We start from the raw sequence: 20,001 nt of genomic DNA on the forward strand, positions 1-20,001 counted from the left end.
ATAAGAATTTTTTACTAAACAAAGGGATTCCTTTAAACAGATAACGTGCATATTCATCTCTGAAGGTAAATTACTTATGAAGCTATGAGATGGAGGAGCAGAAGGTAAAAAGAATGACTCTTTGATCTGGTTTCCATTATACCTATATAAAGCTAGCCATATTTCCTGTCATAGTTCCAGTTTCCTCCTCTTTGTGTGTGGAAAGGACTATTGAGTTTATCACATTTATGGGGAAACTTTTCTTAGGGAAAGAAATTATAAAAAGTTCAGTAGAGAACAATAAAATAATATCTGTTGAGAGCAGAGTACAGGAAAAGGCTTATTTGTATTTTATAATCTCACTATGATTGAGCATTCAAAAGTCTAGATACCCAAAGATTTTATTCTATTACACAAAAGGAATGATTGGATAAGGGCATTAGTCTTCAGGGTAAAAAATCCCAAGCTCCAAGTTAGCAGCGGATTCCCATGCCAATGGCCATGAATGTCCCAAATGTGCCACCACTCTGCATCATGGTTTTGCCAATTCCACCCATTAGTTCTCTTCCTCTCATGCCAATCCTGAAAGAAAAAAAACAAAAGTGTACACATAAACAGATTAGAGCCATTCTACAGCTGAAGCAATAATACATCTTAGAAAAAAGTCAAAAGCAATTCTGATTTGCCCACTTAGCTTTTGGTATTCTGACCGGCAGATTATAACTCATTCTCATCTAGGTTTTTAAGCCAAGTTTTCAGTTTTGGAGCAAGTGGCTACAGGGTACATAGGGTAAGAGAAGAAAACGGACAAATTCCCTTGTACCTATCACCCACTGCAAGTCTCTCTGCAACGTGTCAGCTATATTCAGGAGAATTCATTCTCTTCTGTATATATGGAGTGCCAGTGGGTGCAGAAGGTCTATCTAAACTCTTGCATCTGTATCCTGTCTGGCCGTGCATACAAGAAGCAGTAGATTTCACTTGGCTTAAAAGGATACTATTGACTTAAATATTACATTATAAGCTAAATCCTTTACTGCTAACACCATCTTCAGTTTTTAAAGCCCAATTAATTTGTTTTGATGAACATTTGGCCCACATTTGCTTTTCTCTCAGGTTAAACAATGAAAATCAGTTAGCTCAGTTTATTTATCACATTCTATTTATTTCAATATTTGGGGTTAAAATACTGTACAGAATGTTACAGTATATAAACAGGTATGCATGCTGGAATTTAAAAAAAAGTGCTGGAGGTATCTTTTTAATGTACCATAGGTTTTTATATTTTTTTTACAATAAATTTTCATTGCATTTCAGCAACTTATGGCCCTTTAATCAAGTTAATGCATTCCATACCATTATAGTACATATGAATGACATGCACAATGATCTGAAGACCATCATCACAGATTTACTTTTTCTTTTACAATCATTTTAGAGCATATTATATGGTTGTTTTTCTCCCAAGTAGGTAGTCACTACCAAATATCACTGCTACTAGCTAACGACAATTCAGTGCTTATATATTTTTACTCTAATTGCTCATCAGTTTATCAGTCCTTTTAGATTATGATGTACATACAGAAAACATAGTATCTTCTCTCAACTGGAAGCTTTCTGGGATAGAGACTTGTTTTAATTTTGTGTCTGTATACTCCATTATGGGATCCTTGTCTGTAAGTAAAGCTACTAGGCACCGCAATAATTTATTAGATTTATATGGCACCCTCCCCCAAAAATGCTCAGGGCAGCAAACAATAAAAGATAAAATAACTTAAAAAATGGAAAAAGTATTTAAATAAAATTGTTTATAATAACAAATTTCCCAAATGATACTTAAAAATCTTAAAAATTCCATCCCAGCCCCATTCCCCTGCTTCTCACCTGGGAGAACATCCACACCCTACCCAGCCCAACCTTGCTTCCCAATTAATTTATTTCATTAAAGACAGAATTGTTCTTCCCACACTCCCCATATCCCCTCCCACTATTCCTTCCTTGGCTGTCACCCATAGGAGTCCCCTTCCCCCTCCCCTAATGTCTTTCCCTTTCACAGGGGGACATGGCCATCCCCAAAACACAGTCCTCCTCAAACATATTATTCGATTCAAAAGAATTATAACAAGAAATACTAAAAGCAACCCTGTTGCTACCAAAGTCTGGTGCTAAAGATGCCCTTTAGCACTGCCAGGGTGGCGTCCATCTTGGGAGCATGTTAAGGAGGCCTGCAAGCTTTTCAGGGGCTTTAGATGGCTGGGTTTTTTCCCCTCCAGCTCAAGTAGCCAAGATGGTGCCCGCAGTGGATCCCAGCCCCCCTCCTGCCCCCCGGGCTGCCATCCACAGGGAAAAAGAGAGGGCAGCAATGTGAGCAGCCCCCACTGAGAAGGGAGCTGCAGCAGTCCATGGAAGATCCAGGAAGTGGTATAAAGAGCAGTCTTCAACCCAGATTAGCCCCGCAGGCTTTGTAGGGGCTGCAGATTTAATGAGCCCTCTTCCCTTCCAGCTTTGGTGGCCAAGTTGGGACCTGTGCTGCGACCTGGTCCTTCCCCAATCTCAGCTGCCAGCCAGGTATGTGTTATAATAAAAGCAACTACCCTGAAGTGGAAATTAAGTTAAATTCTAATCTAACATATGAGTGTGCTGACAAAAATAATTAGATGTGTTAGCCTGAAGTCAGACAGCAGGAAGGCTGGTGCCTTAGAAGTCGCACTAGCAGTTCCTAAAACCAGTGCATTCATAAAGAATCAAAACAAAATGTAAAGACAGGAGAAGAGCCTTCAGGATGCCACATTCAACCTTGCTGCTAAGAGGTTATTTTGTATTCAGATTCACAGTGCCAAACATAGGCAGTTTACCTGGTTCAAATTTTTGACTCATCTCTTAAAAATATTTTTTCTTCAGGATTTATCTAAATCTTTTCAGAGAAGGGATTGAATAATACTTTGAGAGTCAGTCTATATTGAACTTCAGCCATGAGAGGTAATCCATTAACAAATGAGCTGTCTCCAACCTGGTTCCATTTTGTAGCATAAATGGAACAGTGCTCAAACACCCAAAATCTTGGCATAGTTTAGAGTCCCAACAATCAAAACTAACTACTGAAATGAAACCAAAGGCAGTGAGGTAGTTAACTATGTTAATCTGAACTCAGATAGAAGGTAGGGTGGGGTAGGATTTCAGGTGGCATCAGTTAGTCTTTAAGGTGCCACCCTGCCCTACTTTTTGCCAAAAATGAACCAAGTCTACACGTGCCCTCCTCAGTCCCAGAGTAATAGGGCCAAAAACTATTAACAAAGTATGTAAGTCAGCCTTTTACGCAACATACCTGAGGCTGGAAAACGTGCCAAACAGTGCTCCTGCTGCCATTCCAACAGCAAAGCCCATCATGAAGCCCATTTTCACTCTGTCGAAACAGTTGGGCTGGGACTGTCCATATGGCCCCACAGTCACAGGCATCTGAAAAAGAAGCAAGACACTAAAGCAAACACAGATCTCCCCCCACCCGCTTTTCTTCTGAGTGGCAAGCTTCCTGCTGCAGAACTATACAAGTGCACTGGGTTAGTGCCTTGTTCATTAAACTGCAACTACTTAGCATCTAAAGGAAACTTTTCTAGTGGGAAAAGCAAAACTCAGTGAGGAGACCGGATTCCAGAGCCTTGGCTTTTTCTTCTTGCCACTCTTCAGTCACCAAGTAGGCTATACAACAGTGAGCCCAGCAGGTTTTCAGAGCCTTGTACCCCAAGACAATAAGGGAAGCAGCCAGGAACAAAAGGGTTTCCCTTTATATATGACAACGCTTAGTCTGAAGGCAAACTTATTTTGCCCACGTGAAAGCCTTCAAAACCCCAGAAACAGCCATCATATTTCTGATAAAGGATTTGAAGGGACTTTCAGGTCAGCAGGAATATGTTTTACTAATAAGTCTTGCCTGGAGGGCTTCCTAAAAGCATAAATCCTTCCTTTCCTGAGTATGCCACCTTTGCAGCATTCCCAGTTTCCACAGACTAAGGTATGAAACCACCACCTCCTAGATCTGATGGCCCAGAGCTCACCATCTAAACAGCCTTTCCAATATGCTGATTTTTAAGCTGCAAAAAGAAAACTGCCAACTTGCTGAGATGGGACAAACATGGAAAACCAGAATCTCTGCTGCAGGAACTCAGCATCAAGAAATATGGCAGAATCATAGTTTGCACAAGAGGTCACATTTCTCCAGGTGCAACATGGTCTGCCCAAGCTGCAGTTCTTAGGAAGGCTCCTGACTGGGGCTTCAAGACTTAGCAATCCTGTTTCCAGAAAAACCTGCAAGGCCTGGGCAGCAGCAGGGCAGGTCCTGTGGGGCCCTTGGTGCACTGCTGGGCAGATACTCATGGAGTGCAGCTTCCAATGACTCACGCTGGCTACCTGTGGAGCAGTGCTGCTCTCCCAGGCTGAGATCAGAAATAGCATGAATGACTAGTGCCTCCCAAAACTGGGGGGGCATGGCGACAGCCCCGCAGGCAGTGGTGGCAGTATTGGTGGCAGCAAGTAGGGACCACCTGCAGGCAGTTGTGATGATGTTGGTGGTGAGGGCGAGCCGAGTGGGGACCACCTGCAGGTGGCCACAGTGGTGGTGGGGGTAAGCAGCATCTGCCAATTTTGGTGCTCCCTCTATGCATCACCTATGAGGAGTAGGGTTACTATACATCCAGATTTTCCCAGACATATCCTCTTTTTGGGTCCTCCTATCTCTGTTTGGGTGTTTTTTAAAATATCAGCAAATGTCTGGAATTTTGCTCTGCCTCTGCTTTCCTGGCACTTCCTGGCTTGCCTGAGCAAGGAGCTGTTCGGGGCTCAGAGGAGGGAAGGCAGAGCCATCACCTGAGTCTGCACTGGCAGCTGGAGGTAAGCGCGTGTTTGTAGGGACACTCTTGGCTTCAGCTGCTGCCACTCTGGCCTGGCCATGCACTGGTGTGCAAGCACACGTGTGTGTCTGCCTGCCAGAGCTGCAGGATGGGGAGGAGGTGCCTGCCCCTCCAGCGAGGGAAGGGGGGTAATTCCTGGGAGCAGCAAGGCTGGAGGACAGGGGGCTGTGGGTCGGGAGTGAGAAGCTCCGGCAGGAATGGCAGGGCTGTGGCTTGGGAGAGAAGGGCAGAGTCAGGGCACGGGCATATCACTGCCGGCCCCACAATCAAATACTCCTCCCACGGGCGTTCTCTTTGTTGAAACTGGAAATATGGCGACTCTGGGCAGGAGCCCATGTAGGACAGACCAAGAGCAGCTGCCGCCTGGGGTAACACGGAGCTCGTGACTGCGCGTGTGACGTCTCCGCGGCAGCGCCTCCAGCTCGCTGCGCCAGGCCCACGAGAGACAGCAGGGAAGAGCCAGAGACCAGCGCGCGGAGCCGCCCGTAGGGCCTCACCTCACGCCTCAGCCGATTCTGCGTTCCTCCCTCGCTGGCCCTCACTTCCGACTCACTCTGGTGACGCATGAAGTCCTTCCGGGTTGCGGGTGAAAGGTCAGGGGCGGCACCTGGCCGGCCCAGTCGGAGCTGAGGATGTTGTTGCTGCGCAGGGTGGGGTCGCTGCGGGGGCTCGCGCCCTTCCCAGCCCGGCGGCTCTCGGCGGCGCCCGAGCACGGAGGTGATGCCCGGTGCCGGGTGTTGCGAGTCCGGCCCGCGCCGCTACAGGGGCCGGGGGCAGTGTGCTCGGAAGTTGATCTACGAAGGCCGGGGACCCTCTTCCGTGTGGGCCTGGGCGCTGCGCTACCCGCCCTTGGCTCGGGGAGGGGATCTCGCTGCCGAGGCTGGCGCTGGAGCCGGCCCGATGTGCTGCGCTTGCCGTTGGCCATTCTGTATACCTAAGAGACCAGGGCGGGCGGCAGTCAGGGTCTGCGGGGCAGGCTCGGCGGTGGCCGATCGCCTCGCTCCCTTCCTCAGCGTGGCCTGACCCAGGCGGGGCTGCTGCTGCTTTGGAGAACCCTAGAAAGGTCCCGCGGGCCCTGCCGAGTCAATGGTGCCATTGACATTGGTTGCCTGCGCTTGCGCTGACCTAGGGAAAGGGCTGGGCCACGTGGGTGCAGACGGGGTTGATTCCTGCTGACTCTTCAGAATTCTTCACTGGAGACTTTGGTTGTTTCTACTCATCTTTAGCATCTGACTAGCAACTGAGGGATGGAAATTTCTCTTGCTAATTGGAGCTGCCTTAGACCCCAGAGGTCCTGTTACTTGCTATCCAAGCCTAAACAGGCCTGTAGGAGCAAAGCAGGGAGCGTACATGCAAAAAAGATCATGTTTGTTTTTGCACAGCTTTCTGATTCCTAAGTAACTTTTCTAAGAGGTGTAAAACCTAGTCATCACTTACTGACTCATTTCTTTTAGGCATGTTACCAAAAAGGGATCTTAAGGAGAGGTTTAAAGGAAGAGAAGACAGTAGCCTTAGAGATTAATTTGAGGATGGCATTCTTCACATATAAAGTCACATAGAGGCATAAAGTCTAATGATTAGGGTGCTAGCCTATATCTTGGGGAAACCTATGTTCAATTCCCTGTCCTACCACAGGCTTCTGCATGTCCTTGAGGAACTGCATGCCTCTGCTTCGCATGTGAAATGGGGGTAATCAGAGGAGTATTGTGACTTTGAAATACAGTAAAGATTTTGAGGCACTTGGCTATAACAGAGGTGGTGGACATAGAATTACCTCAGATGACTGCGTTAAAGATTTACCAATCCTCCTAAAGTTTTTACTTATGTACCATGTTGCCTGTACCCATAGGTGGCTGACATAATTGTTTGCTAGGACTTACAAGGGAGTTGTCTTTTTTCCTTCCTCCCCATAAAGGTAGTGACTAATTTCCTTCAGCGTGCCAGATCTGTTGTGTATTCTCATTACAAAGGTTCCATGCTGACACATTCCCCAGATTCATTTTCCCTTTGCTTATATTGGGAAGTTTTGCCTCTCTTTCCACCCTTATATTGGATCCTTCCTCATGCCTTGTATTAGTTATGCAGATTTCATTGTAGTATTTTTCTTTTTTCTAGGAAAAAACAGTGATGAACAATCTAAGCTCCGGCCACTGTACATGGATGTCCAAGCAACTACTCCTCTGGTTTGTAAAATAAAGTGATGGGAATGTATCAAACATACTATAACTTTGTAGTTGTAACCAGCTGAAACACATGAACGATGGCAAGTGCAGACTTCAGTAGCTGAAACAGAATGCTTCTGAGGAGTTCCATAAAAGTTGTCCTGGAGTAATACTGTTTTCAGTGCAGTATTCTGATCCAAAAGAATGATCCTATGTTAATGAAGAACCAGGATCTACTTTTCTTGATGTGCTTGTACCACATTATTCCTTCTGTTGACTTCTTTGTCTTGTCACAGCAGATTCAAGCTATTTTACTGCTACATAATCTTGCTCCCACTTATTTTTCTGCTCCTAGCTCTTTCCTTCTCATTTGCTGCCTCACCATACCTGCCAACCATTTGCTGCTCATTTCTTCTAGCTCTTCCCTTCTCTTTGCTACCTCCCTAAGGAACACATAAAATGGAGGTGGGGGGAGAGGGGTTGTCTTAGTTGAAAATAAAGTTTGTTTGCTTATGCAGTTTAAGGTCCCTTGCTTTGTTGTGATGACTGTGGTGATAAGCAGCTAAACCAAATCAGCACAGGTCTGCACTTAAAGTTCTTTTAATTCAGTTAAAAAGGAGGATTAGGGCTTTCTCCAGAGATTTTTTTTTTCTTTTTTGCTTAGTATACCTTTATTATGATTAGCATGTTTGTCATCAACATGAACTTACTTTTATGGGGTTTTTGAGGTTTACTAATGAATAATAAACCTTTGGTGGAAGATGTAGTAAATGTACCTTATGGCAGTGATTTATCATATGCTTACCTACAGTTTAAATCTTGTAATGATGGAGTTGTCTTGGATAAAATGTATTTTTTTCAAAACTATGTTGCATAATTTCCCATAACTTTGGATCTTGCATTTTTTCTGTTCTCTTGAATCTGGTTCATGATATGGATTGAGATTTGACTTGAAAGAGTGTTGTCTGTCATTGCAAGATGTCATTAGCAAATATTTACCAGGCAGTCACTGCAGAGGTTAATACAGAAAATGTACAACATGCCGGTATTTTCACAATATTTTTGAGAGAAGCTGCCTCCTTGCTTGGAATAAAGCTGAGGGTATATGTTATAGTGGGAGGTCTTTTAAAGAAGGAAAGAGGAAGGAGAAAGAGAGTGCATTTTTTTAACACTGTATGTTTTATCTTGTAGGACCCTAGAGTTTTGGACAGCATGCTGCCTTATCTAATATGCTACTATGGCAACCCCCATTCCAGAACTCATGCCTACGGCTGGGAGAGTGAGGCTGCCATGGAACAAGCTAGACAGGTGAGGCTTTTCAGTTTTCATTGTGTATGTTTGAGCTCTTGCTCATGAGCCAATTACTGATCTAACTTAAAAGCAACAAGAACATCTCAGTAATTATAGGTTTACTTCCTTGGAGGCTAGAGTTGTCAACTTGATCTCGTCCAATAACCAAAGAGTTTACAATGTAATAGCTATTTATATTGTTATAATATAATTTAGCAACTCAAAAAAAATACAAGAATGTGATATTAAAGCAATGTAAATGCTAGGAAAAAATTACTTGGACAGGAGATTGTTAAATTGTTAAAAAGTAACAGGTAGTATTTGTAATCCTGTACATTCTAGGCTAGCCTTGGGGCTGAGGCTATGTTAAGGGAGGCATTGTGTGAATTCCTTGTTTGTTAAAAGAAAATGTTCATATCTTAAAATACCAAATCATACTTTATTTCTTTTAACCAGCAAGTCGCATCATTAATAGGAGCTGATCCTAGAGAGATTATTTTTACCAGTGGTGCTACTGAATCCAACAATTTAGCAATCAAGGTAGGTGGTTGCTTTAAACAGAGATGCACAGTAAAATTGCAATGAAATCTGAAAGAGTTTGGAATTAAGATCCTACTGCTAAAAACTATTGTTTTATTTGTGGTTCAGAAGTCCTAATAAATAAACAGTGATTCCAGTCAGAGTATTTTGGTTTTATTACATTCTTGGGTAGCCTAACCCATGACACAGGAGCAGACTAATCATGCTGTAGAACAGGTGTAGGGAGTGGTTGTAGGCTTTATTAGGCTTTAGACTACTTAGTAGTGGAACATTCAACTTAATATGTGCCTGAAGTTGCTTATTTAGAGTTAGGATAAGAGAGGAAGAAGCAAATTAAATGATAATCAGTGAAAGAGCCTCATGGACTAGAAGAATTAAAAATGCAGAAGAAAGTCAGTTAAGTAAAGTAGGCGAATTTAGGGTCACTTTGGGCTATATTTGTGGTTTTGTACTGGTTAAATTGGGTTTTATTGCAGAGGCAGCTTTGTCATTGACTGCCCTTGGGAGACAACTGATACATTCAGTTACTACACTAGAAAGAATGATTTAATTTTATTTATCATTATATTTATTTATTATTATTATTATTCATAGAATCATAGAAGTGTAGGGCTGGAAGGGACCTCAGGAGGACATCTAATCTTCTCCCTACTCAAAAGAGAATCATCCCTGACTATACTATCCCAGCCAATATTTGTCTAATCTTCTCTTAAAAATTTCCAAGGATGAAAATTCTACGACCTCTCTGGGTAGCCTGTTCCAATACTTAACCATCTCCATAGTGAGAAAGTTCTTCCTGATATCCTATCAAAATTTCCCTTGTTGCAATTTGAGACCATTGCTCCTAAGCCAGTCTTCTGTGTCCTCAAATAATAGCTCTGTCTCTGTCCTCTTTATAACTACCTTTCAGGCATTTGAAGAGTATAATCAAATTTCCCCTTGGTCTTCTCTTTTCTAGATCAGATAATCCCAGTTCTTTCCACCTTTCATCTTTCAGCCTTTTGCTGTAAGACATGTTTCAAAGATCCCTTTTCATTTCTGTTGCTTTCTGCTTGACTCTTTCTAATATGTCCTTATCTTTCTTGAAGTGCAGTGCCCTGAACTGGGCATTGCGCTCCAAGTGAGGTCTCACCTGTGCTAAGTAGAGATGAAAAATCACTTCCCTTGACTAGCAAGTGAACATAACATAAGTCAGTGTATTCTTGAGTTTTGCAAAAACAAAAAACAGCATGCCGTTACCTCGTGTTCTGCTTATGGTACACTCTAACAGCATGTCTTTTGTGCAGTACTATAGCCTTGCCTGGCATTTCACAGTCTATATTTATGCACGCATTTGTTCCACTAAGTGCAGGTCCTTGCATTTCTTTTTATCAAATTTCATTTGATTATTTTTGGACCATTTCTCCAGTTAATCAAGGTAATTTTTAAATGTTAATCCTACCGCCTGGACTGTCTGCAACCTCAGCCAACTTGATGTCATCTTCCAAATCACTAATGAAGAAATTAAACAAAACTGAACCTAGGATAGATCCCTTTGGAACCCCACTTAATACTTCTTCCCAACTAGACTTTGAGCCATTGATGGATTACTCTTTGAGCACTATTATCAACCTGTTATGTATCTGTCTTGCAGTACTTTTTTGCCCACCCATGATCTAAAAGATCCAGCTGCAGGCTGGATCCAGCCCATGGAGGGGCTTTGTTCGGCGCATGGTGGGTGCTACCTGGTCCAGGCACTGTCTGGCTGTGGTGTGTCCTGCCACCCCCTGAGCATGCAGCAGGGCTGCGGCAGCTCTGCAGCTGGACTGTCCCTAGCCCTGCAGTTCCAGTGGGGACCCGCTCCACAGCCCTGACCTAGTGTGCCCTGCATCTACTCTGGACTCACCTGTTCACACTTAACAGTGGCAGCAGCAATGCCGGCTGGGCAGAAACTTGCTCAGCTATGTGCGCGTGTGCACCCCCCCCCGCAATATGTAAAAGTAAGACTTCATTTTGAGCTATTACGAAATCACCTCTGTATACATGCCACAAACATACACAAATGAGGACAAAAATATATTTTTTAAATAAAATGAAAATTTGTTATTGTGAATGTTTGATTATTAGTATATAATTTGTTTGGGTTTTTTTCCATTTGCAAGATGGGAAACCCCCTTCCCAAATGGAATACTTCTGGGGTGAGGGGAGGGCCTTCCAGTAGCAAAGATCAAGGGGTAGGCAGCCAGACTTCTAGTCCCAAGATGACAACCAGGGGGTGGGGCACCTGTCAAGGGGTGGGGCTACCCTTGTGGCCCTCAACAGCTCAGTAAAACTTGTTAAGTGGCTCTCCAGCTGATATAATTGCATGACCCTGTTTTAGACTGTATTTTTTAACTTGGTAATGAGAATGTCATGGAGGACAATGTCAAAACCCTTGCTAAAATCAAAGTATGTTCCATTCATTGCTTTCCCTTCACACTCCCATTTATAGAGCCTGTCCCTTTGTCATAGAATGAACAGGTTGGTCAGATATGACGTGGTTTTGATGAATCCTTGTTGGCTGTTCTCGATCACCTTGTTCTTCTCCAGGTGCTTAGAAATAGGCTCCTTGATGACCTGCTCTATGATGTTTCCAGGTATTGAAATCAGACTGATGGATCTGTAATTCTCTGGATCATCCTCCTTCCCCCTTTCTGAATGATGGACATTATATTTGCCCTTTTCCAGTCATCCAGGGTTTCACCCAACTTCCATGAGTTCTCAATGGCTCTGAAATTACCTTGATCAATTTCTTCAGTGCCCTAGAATGCCTCCTGCCTGGCTCTGCTGACTTCAAAATATCCATCTCTTAAATTATCCTTAAGCTCTTTTTTCCACTACTCTAGGTTGCTTAGCTTCTCCACTACCATTCCTGCTAACTGTGCACCTTGTTCAGTAGCTGATCTTATTAATCAAGACCAATGTTTTTTTTTAAAAAGGCATTAAATACTTATGCATTCTTTGCATCATCCATACTTGATTACCCTCTGCATTCAATAGGACTTATACTTTCCTCGGTCTTCCTCTTATTTCTGACATAGAATGTTTTTTTTTAATCTTCTGTGTCCCATGCTAGTTGTATCTTAACTTGTGCCTTTGCCTTCTTTCCTTCCTTCTTGCCCACATGAAACTTTTTATACTCTTCCTTAGGACTATGGCCATGTTTCCAGTTTTTTGTGGGATTGCTTTCTGACTTTCAACTCATTGAAGAGTTAGGTGTTTACCGAGCCAGTCTTCTGCTACACTTCCTTTCCTTTCTTTGCATTGAGACAGCTTGCTTTTGCACCCTTAATATGGCCTCCATAAAGTACAACCAGCTCTCTTGATATCCTTTTCCCATCAGACTTATCTCCAAGAGGAGACAAGTCTGCTTTTCTAAAACCTGATGTCCTTATAATCTGATGCCCTCCTTCCTTACTTTCTTTAGCATCTTGAGCCCTGTCTGGTTCAAGGTCATTGTCACCAAAGTTACGTTCCACCTTCATATTCTCAGCCAGTTTCTCCTTATTTGTGAGCCTCTCCATCAGCTGTACCAGAAAGTCATCTCTGACACACTCAGAGAATTTGGTGAACTGCCTGTGCAGTTGTATTTCCCTCCAAACAGATGTCACAGTAATTATAAGTGCTTTATAAAAACCAGGTTCTGTTAGTTGGAAACTTTAGTTAGTTGTTTAAAAAAACCCCAACGTCCCTGTCCACCTCTTCCTCCTGGTGTTATGGGCTGTAGGAGACACCCACTGAGGGCCAACCTTTGGGGCAAGCATGTCACGAATTAGCCACACCCTTTCCCCAAGTAGCACTCTGATCCCTTTCCCCTGCTTGATCTGCTGCTCTGCTTTCTGCTGTCTGCCCCCTCCCTGGTTTGCTGTGCATGTGCCACACAGGCTACTTGTGCTGTAGGGTATCAGTCTTGCTGCTGTTCCCTCTGACCTTGTCCTAGAGGCTTTAAGCAGGCCTACCTCTTGAGTTGTATTACACTTCAGAACAAGCATATGTCTCTCTTACATATAGAGTAACACTTGGATGAGATGGCCTGTTAGGCAAATTCGTATGTCTGCTAGCCTTCTTTGAGATGTTTATTTAGCAAGGTTTTTTAAAGCCTGGCAGGATAACTGGGGATAAAAGCCCAGGTCCACCTATGAATTTTTGCTCTTCAACCTTGAACCCTGGTTCTTGCTGAATTGTCCATCTGCAGGTAAACCAAGATCAGTACTTCTTTGAAACTTAACTTCTTAGGTTGCAAAGACTTTCTTCTCTGACAGGCTTTCCATTTTTTAGAGATTTTTAAAACCTTAAGACTCAGAAAATTTAAGAATGACTTATTTCTGTTTTCAGGTAATAACAATTCTGTTAATCTTTTAGATCAGTGGTGCTTAAACTCCAGCTCATGGGCCAGATCTGGCCTATGAGGCTGTATAATCCTGTCTGTGGGGCTCCCAGTGGGTCCAGAAATTTGTAAGTGGGGGAGGGGTGGCAGAATTAATTGTCGCTCCACTGCTGCCAAAGTTATCGACCTGTGGGGAACCCTGTAGACCAGATGACATGGCCCTGTGTGCTAGATTACGTGGCACATGTTGGGCCAACATACAGGGTTACTCCAGGGCTGGAGGTGGCATCTGGGGTCTGGCTGGTGCACCAGATTGATCCAGCGTGGGATCAGGACATGGGTGCAGACCCATGGGTTGACCTTGTCTGCAGGATCCAGCCTTTGGATTAGCCCTGTGCCACTCATGTGAGTGCCAAATGGCTGAGTGCCAAAATAAGTCACTGTTTTAGGTTAATGAGCATTTTATTATTTTTAATTAGTGGTTGACATGACTTATCTAGATAGTATTATCTGTTATATTCATTCTGTGTTTCAATAATACAATGCATTTAATTTTGTGAGTACTGTATTTTCTTGCATATACATGCCTTGGAATATAATATGCACCTTGTTTTTGAAAGGCAGAACAAAGAAAAAAAAGATATTTCCTTTTAGTAAGTATCTGAATAGCAGTAGGTAGGGAGTAAAGCCTGCTCAAATATGCACTGCAATTTTCAGCAGTGGTTTAGGAATAATAAATGTGTGTGGTATCATGTTTTTTCACACATTTGGTTTCACTGGGAAAAGATTCTCAAACCTTCATTGGTCCCCAGAACTCAAAGTCAGCAGTAGATTGGTTATGTGCAATAAGAAAAGACTTGGCATGATGCATGCCTTAGAGTAGATGCAGTGCTTTGTTTGTCCATTCCTTAAAATGAAAAAATCTTTTGACTAAGCTGTTCCTAAGTAAGTTGTTTGGAAATCTTCTGCAGTCAGCGTGGCTGTATTAGTAAATTCTTTGGGCTTTGAACTGTCCATCCTTGATGTTGGTTGTAAGATGATTTTTCTTTTAAGCTTGGACAAAATCACTTTTTGTTTTTAATTACATAAATATAATGCAAAAATTTATTTGTCCCATGTGTACTAAATGAAGTTTTGCACTTACGTAACTGAAATGTTAAGAAGGCGTGGCAGAAAGTCTAATTATGAACCAGTTGTCTGATAGTTTTTGATCCTTAGTTTACACTTAAATGTTTTCATTTTTGCTAGTAAATCGTTTTTTTTAAAAAATTGTGTAAACTCTGTTTCAAAGTAGAAAATTACTAGTTCTCTTTCAATACATACTTCTATAGTATTAAATGCCTTCATTTTTTTCCAAGACTTGTTCTCTGAGAAGTGGTGCCTAATGTGATATAAAGGTTTATTTGGTAAAAACCACATGTTTAAAGAAGTAGTTAAATTTACATGGTGCTGGGAGCAATTGTGAAGAACAAGATGTTCTTTTAACAAAAATAATATATATGATCAAGTAAATAATTAGAAAAGGGTGGTGAGGTGGTTCGTTGGTGAGGAAAGCTGGATTATTTTCTCGCTGCCCTTAATAAGTAAAATTTATTGGAGAGTCGTGACTTATTCTCCTTAGATTTCTTACTATGTATTAACCAAGGGATGTCAAACTCCCACTGCCCCCTGGGGTGGATCGTGACCATGGGGTTCTTCACAGGACTGATCTGGACTCAGTGCTGGGATAAGCTGACACCCCTGCAGTAGCCCTCCACACTGCCATGTTGTGGAAGCTTCTCTTTGCTCAGTATCTTGTAAAAGAATAATTGTATATAAATCTGAAGTAACATCTACTTCATCTCAATGTTCTTGTTCCTTTACTGTGTACCACAGGGTGTAGCAAGATTCTATAAATCCAGAAAGAAACATATCATTACAACCCAAACAGAGCACAAGTGTGTGCTGGATTCTTGCCGTTCCCTGGAAGCTGAAGGCTTTCGGGTCACATACTTGCCTGTTAAAAGAAATGGACTCATAGATTTAAAGGTAAGTTGCTTGTGGCTAAAATAGTGGCAAACGTGTGAAAAATTTTCACAGCAAGTTGTCATGTATAAGACGACTTTGAAAAAGACAATGCTGTCAGTAATGTTTTCCTAAGTATTATAAGACAGAAGAATGAAAGTTGCACACAACTCATGTTTTTAAGAGCTACTTTGACAAGAGATGTTTCTCTCCATCCTGATTTGTTTTCTTAATAGAGTTGATATAATTAACAGATAGAGAAGAGGGGTATTGTGGTAGATTGGTAGTACTGGAATAGTTCTAAATCCAAATTTTCTTAAAAGAGCAAAACCATTCTGTAAAGTCTGGGTTCTGAGTATGTAGAGTGGATTTCATGTGTAGTTTGTGAACTTTAAGGGAGGTTTTGGAGCACATTAAAGATAAAAAAGGTAAGTTATGTCCTCTTAACCCCTTTTTAAAAATATACTAAAGCAGCATGAAGTTTGAAATTAAGGAGCTACATCCATTTACTTTTAGTAATTGGGAAGAGTGTAAAACATTTAAAACATTCTGTGTTTATGCTTATACTAGCCAATTGCCCATCAAGAATGGTAAAGAAATCTGCCTTTCTGATATAATCATTCTCTTTTCTCAAGGTTGTTTTCTGTTGCTCTTGTCACTTCTGTAACAAAGAAGCTGGCAGTCTTTTCAGAGACAGAGAAAGTGATCTGACTTTTTTTCCCCCTTTCCTTAGTTGGTGATTGCCTCTTGCCTAGGAATGAAGCAAAGCTCAAATAATTCCTACTAGGCTAAGATGCCTTTTTCATCTTGAAGGTTACACTCAATCAGGGATGCCTCTGAGTTTTGCCTTCAAGTTAATTTTTTATGGCTTCCTTCTTTTGCTCAATTTAGAGTCCAATCCTTGAGCCACAGATCCATCCACAGAAGTTGCAGGTCTTTCTGCAGTGGAGGGTAGGCTGTATGCTGAGTTTCCTCTGTTCCTTTCTCCAGTCTCTTCTCTGCTTCAAGAACCAGGGTGACTCTCAAAAAAAAAAAAAAAAATGGAGAAGGGAGTTGGAGTGATAACATGTCCTTGCTTGATCCCAGTTTGGATGACAAGTGGATAGGTTTCTGATCTGCTACAAAGAATGGTCTCAGTTATCTGGTCATGGAGAAACCTCAGAACCTTGATGTACTTTTCAGGACATCCACATCTGGCCAGTACTTTCCACAAGGCTTTGCAGTTGATGGAACTGAAGGCGTTAGTAAGGTCAATGAAGGCCATATACAGACCCTGATGTTGTTCCCAACATTTTTCTTGGACCTGGCAGGCAACAAAGATAGTCTGAAACCACACTGAGATTCTGGCAGGATTTCCTCAGTATGAGGTAGAAGATGGTTAAGGAGGATGCAGGAGAAGATCTTTCCTGTTGTGGAGCTATCCCTGAATAGTTCCCACACACAGTTTCCTTTCTTGAAGATTGTCAAAGTGTTGGCATTCCTCAGGTCCCTAGGGATTTTTTCATTGTTTCACATTTGAAGAGTGGAGTCTCAGTACCAGTTCCTTACTGCCAGCCTTGTAGATTTCAGCAGTATTGGCACTGGATTCAGAACCCAGCCACCATACCTTGCTTCAGGCAAGCACAACCTTCAAACTGACCACAATTCCTCCAGTTGATAATAGGCAAATTTTATTGATACACAGTGATAGGAAATAAGAGCAATGCAGGGAAAGCAAGCAAGATATTTACAACATACATTACCCAAATTTCCCAGTGCCCAGAATATATACAAGGCAAGTGATCTGGCCAGCCGCTATGTAATTGCCAGCTTGAGGTTCTTTGCTTGAATGTCTGGCACTAGCAACCTTGGAAGTTGGGAGCTGATGCCAGCTGCCAACTTGCTGTTTAGAAAACTCCTCCTTTTGTATTCTTTCTTTTCTGATGACTCTTCATCTTTGGGCATTGTTAATTGATCTTCCTGTGGCTGCCATACTGTTCACATTCTGTCTTGTCAGCCAGAATCCTATTTTCATAAATCTGTGACATGCACACATCCTAATTTGGGTTTTTCCAGTGTCGTCCGAATTTGGTTTGTTCTCCCAAAACTGGAAAGCCCATGGGCTTTTGCAAGTGGGCACTTGAGCCCTGGAGCCAGGCCTATCTCTATTATGAAAATAAAGTTTAAAATAAAGTTTGGAAACTGTGAAACTGAGACAAAACAGGCTATTAGAAATCAATGAACCCTTGCTGTTGGCTTGGACCATTGTTCTAATACAATATCTATTTTACCTACAAACCAATTCCTAAAAGCAAACCTCTACATACCATTTTCTAGCCATCAAGCAGGTATGCCATCTGGTCCAGTAGCCTTGTTCTTGGCTTCCTTGATGGCATGCCAGACTTCTAGAATAGGAGAATTGGTGAAGGATCCCTTTCAGGGTGTTGGGGGATGGACTTGGTGGTGGTATCTGTCATGGCTGTCTCATGGTTCAGGAGTTCCTCAAAGTGTTCTTTGCATGTCAGCTGGTGTGTACAACAGTGTCATCTGGTTTGCAGGGCTGCCAGTGGGTCAGAAATTTGGCAGTGAGGCAAACAGTAGCTGCTGTATCTCCTTGAGCCATAGCAGTTAGTGCTGCCACCACTTGTCCTAACCCCAAATTTCTGGCCTCAGGTGACATTGCCCTGTACTCCCAGATCTGATCTGTGGATTGACCTTATGCTTCCAGATCCAGCCCTGTGGAGCCACATGAGTTTGACACACCTGTCTTTATCCTCTGAGCTACTTACTTTTTCGAAGGAGATCAAATTTGTTTGGCATGATTTGTTTCTAGCAAATCCATGCTGCCTACTTGTGATCAGTCTTTCTTACTTAAGTTGCTTAGAAATGGATCTCTGTATGGTAGAATCCAGTAATTTAACAGGTCTTGAGTTGAAGCTAACCAGTCTGTAATTCCCTGGGTCTTGTTTGTTTTTGTTTTTGTTTTTTTAAAGATGGGCCCTATTTTGGTCATTTTCCAGTTCTCCTAGCACCCTGTCTGTCTTGCACAACTTGGTCAGTTATAATGCCTCTTCTGGTAGTTCCTTCAGTACCCTGGGATAAAGTTTATTAGGCCTTGGTGACCTGAATTCATTCAAACCAATCAAAGGTTGTCTGATGGTTTCTTTCTTTATTGTAATCCTTCCTGGATGGCCAGTTGCATCTCTTTTTTCTTTTTTCATTAGGACTATCAAAGTTGAGCAGCTCTACCTTCTTCGCATCTTCTGTTAAGAGCTTACCTTGGCTATCTAGCAGTGTACCCACAACATCCTTGGTCTTCCTTTTCTGACTAGTGTATTTATAGAACCTTTTTTTGGTGGTGTTGTCCTTAGCTTCCATCACCAATTGTAGCTTATTTTTACTGCCCATTTTGCCTCCTGGCTGGAGAGCACCACCACTACATACCAGTGTGGCAATGTTGAAGCTGTCCCTCAGGATGGCTACATCTGGAGTATTGAGGCCATATCTGGAGTACTGTGTCCAGTTTTGGGCCCCCCACTAGTGAAAGAATGTGAACAAACTGGAGAGAGTCAGGTGAAGAGCATCAAAAATGGTTGTGGGGCTGGGGCACATGACTTCTGAGGAGAGACTGAGGGAACTGGGCTTATTTAGTCTGGAGAAGAGAAGACTGAGTGAATTTAATAGCAGACTTCAACTACTTGAAGGGTGGTTCTGAAGAAAATGGAGCTAGACTCTTTTCAGTGGTGGCAGATAACAGAATAAGGAACAATGGTCTCAAATTGCAGCAAGGAAAGATTAGGTTAGATATTAGGAAAAACTTTCTCGCTAGGAGGGTAGTAAAACACTAGAACAGGTTACCCAGACAAATTGTGGACTCTTCATCCTTAGAGATTTTCAAGACCCAACTAGGCAAAGCCTTGGCTGGGATGATCTAGTTGGGGATGGTCCTGCTCTGAGCAGGGGGGTAGACCAACCCTAATTTTCTATCATTCTGTGTGGCAGGGGCCTGTACGTCAGTCTGTGGCCAAAACTCTCCATAATAGAAACATTTCGAATGTTACATCTGTCAGTAAGTGTAATGGAGATGTAGGCCAACATTTCCAATAGTATATCGCTTGTACTGCAGATAACTTAAAGGACTTAATATTAAATCTTACAAAAAAAAATTCTGGCAAAGCTAAAGCTAAGGAGTAGAAAGGTTTTGCTTGTGCTTTTAGTCAAAACTTCTATCTGTGTTGAATGTTTTCACCAGGAATTGGAGAATGCATTCCAACCAGACACAAGCTTGGTGTCCATAATGACTGTGAATAATGAAATAGGAGTAAAGCAGCCTGTTTGTGACATCGGTAAGTAAGCATTGGCTGCCATCAACCTGACATAAATGTTTCTGATTTGGAAAAATCAAAGCCTCTGCTTAATGTTTCTTAATAGCTAGAAAAGGTATGTTGATGTAAAATACTGTATGTATTAGCACACCTCTTCCTTCCCCCAATTAGACTTCCAATATTGTTTTGTGTGTCATAAGCAGGGAAGCTGACTTTTTGCCTAGAATAGCAGCAGTGGCATTTCTGCTTAAGCAGCGTTGAGGGAGCCAGTTGACTTCATGGTTCATTAGACTATACTTGATCCCTGCTAATTGCTTGTCACTCAACAGGTGTTAATGATCTGTTCTCCTTTTTAATGAAATGGGCGTTCCACGATTCAAGCTATCCTTTCTTTATGAGTTTTGCTGAATATTTGCAATTTAGCTGCTACTTCCTAGTTTCCAACCCTGCAGTCCATTTTTACCCTTTTTTTT

The 20,001-nt window shown here is 42.3% G+C and overlaps 2 protein-coding genes across 3 annotated transcripts in view; one reads left to right on the forward strand and one right to left on the reverse strand.

Moving 5' to 3' along the window:
• Positions 1-362: 362 nt before the first annotated feature.
• ROMO1 (reactive oxygen species modulator 1) lies at positions 363-5,486 on the reverse strand. Its single transcript, XM_019511004.1, has 3 exons — positions 5,381-5,486; positions 3,305-3,435; positions 363-561 (listed from the first exon to the last, which is right to left on the reverse strand). The coding sequence occupies exons 1-3, from the start codon at positions 5,447-5,449 to the stop codon at positions 453-455; spliced, it is 309 nt and encodes a 102-aa protein (XP_019366549.1). The 5' UTR covers positions 5,450-5,486; the 3' UTR covers positions 363-452.
• The window catches only part of NFS1 (NFS1, cysteine desulfurase), a 39,419-nt gene continuing 24,886 nt past the window's right edge, over positions 5,469-20,001 (forward strand). Inside the window, exons 1-6 of one of the 2 annotated variants that reach the window (XM_019511000.1) lie at positions 5,469-5,600; positions 6,999-7,066; positions 8,237-8,353; positions 8,792-8,875; positions 15,096-15,248; positions 19,456-19,549. In XM_019511000.1, the coding sequence (XP_019366545.1) occupies positions 5,516-5,600; positions 6,999-7,066; positions 8,237-8,353; positions 8,792-8,875; positions 15,096-15,248; positions 19,456-19,549 (601 nt within the window). In that variant the 5' untranslated portion in view covers positions 5,469-5,515. The remainder of the gene's footprint in view (positions 5,601-6,998; positions 7,067-8,236; positions 8,354-8,791; positions 8,876-15,095; positions 15,249-19,455; positions 19,550-20,001) is intronic. The other variant, XM_019511002.1, reaches the window with a different exon arrangement.

Source organism: Gavialis gangeticus, unplaced genomic scaffold, assembly GCF_001723915.1.
Source record: "Gavialis gangeticus isolate Ggan-Ray unplaced genomic scaffold, GavGan_comp1, whole genome shotgun sequence".
NCBI classification, from domain to species: Eukaryota; Metazoa; Chordata; order Crocodylia; family Gavialidae; genus Gavialis; species Gavialis gangeticus.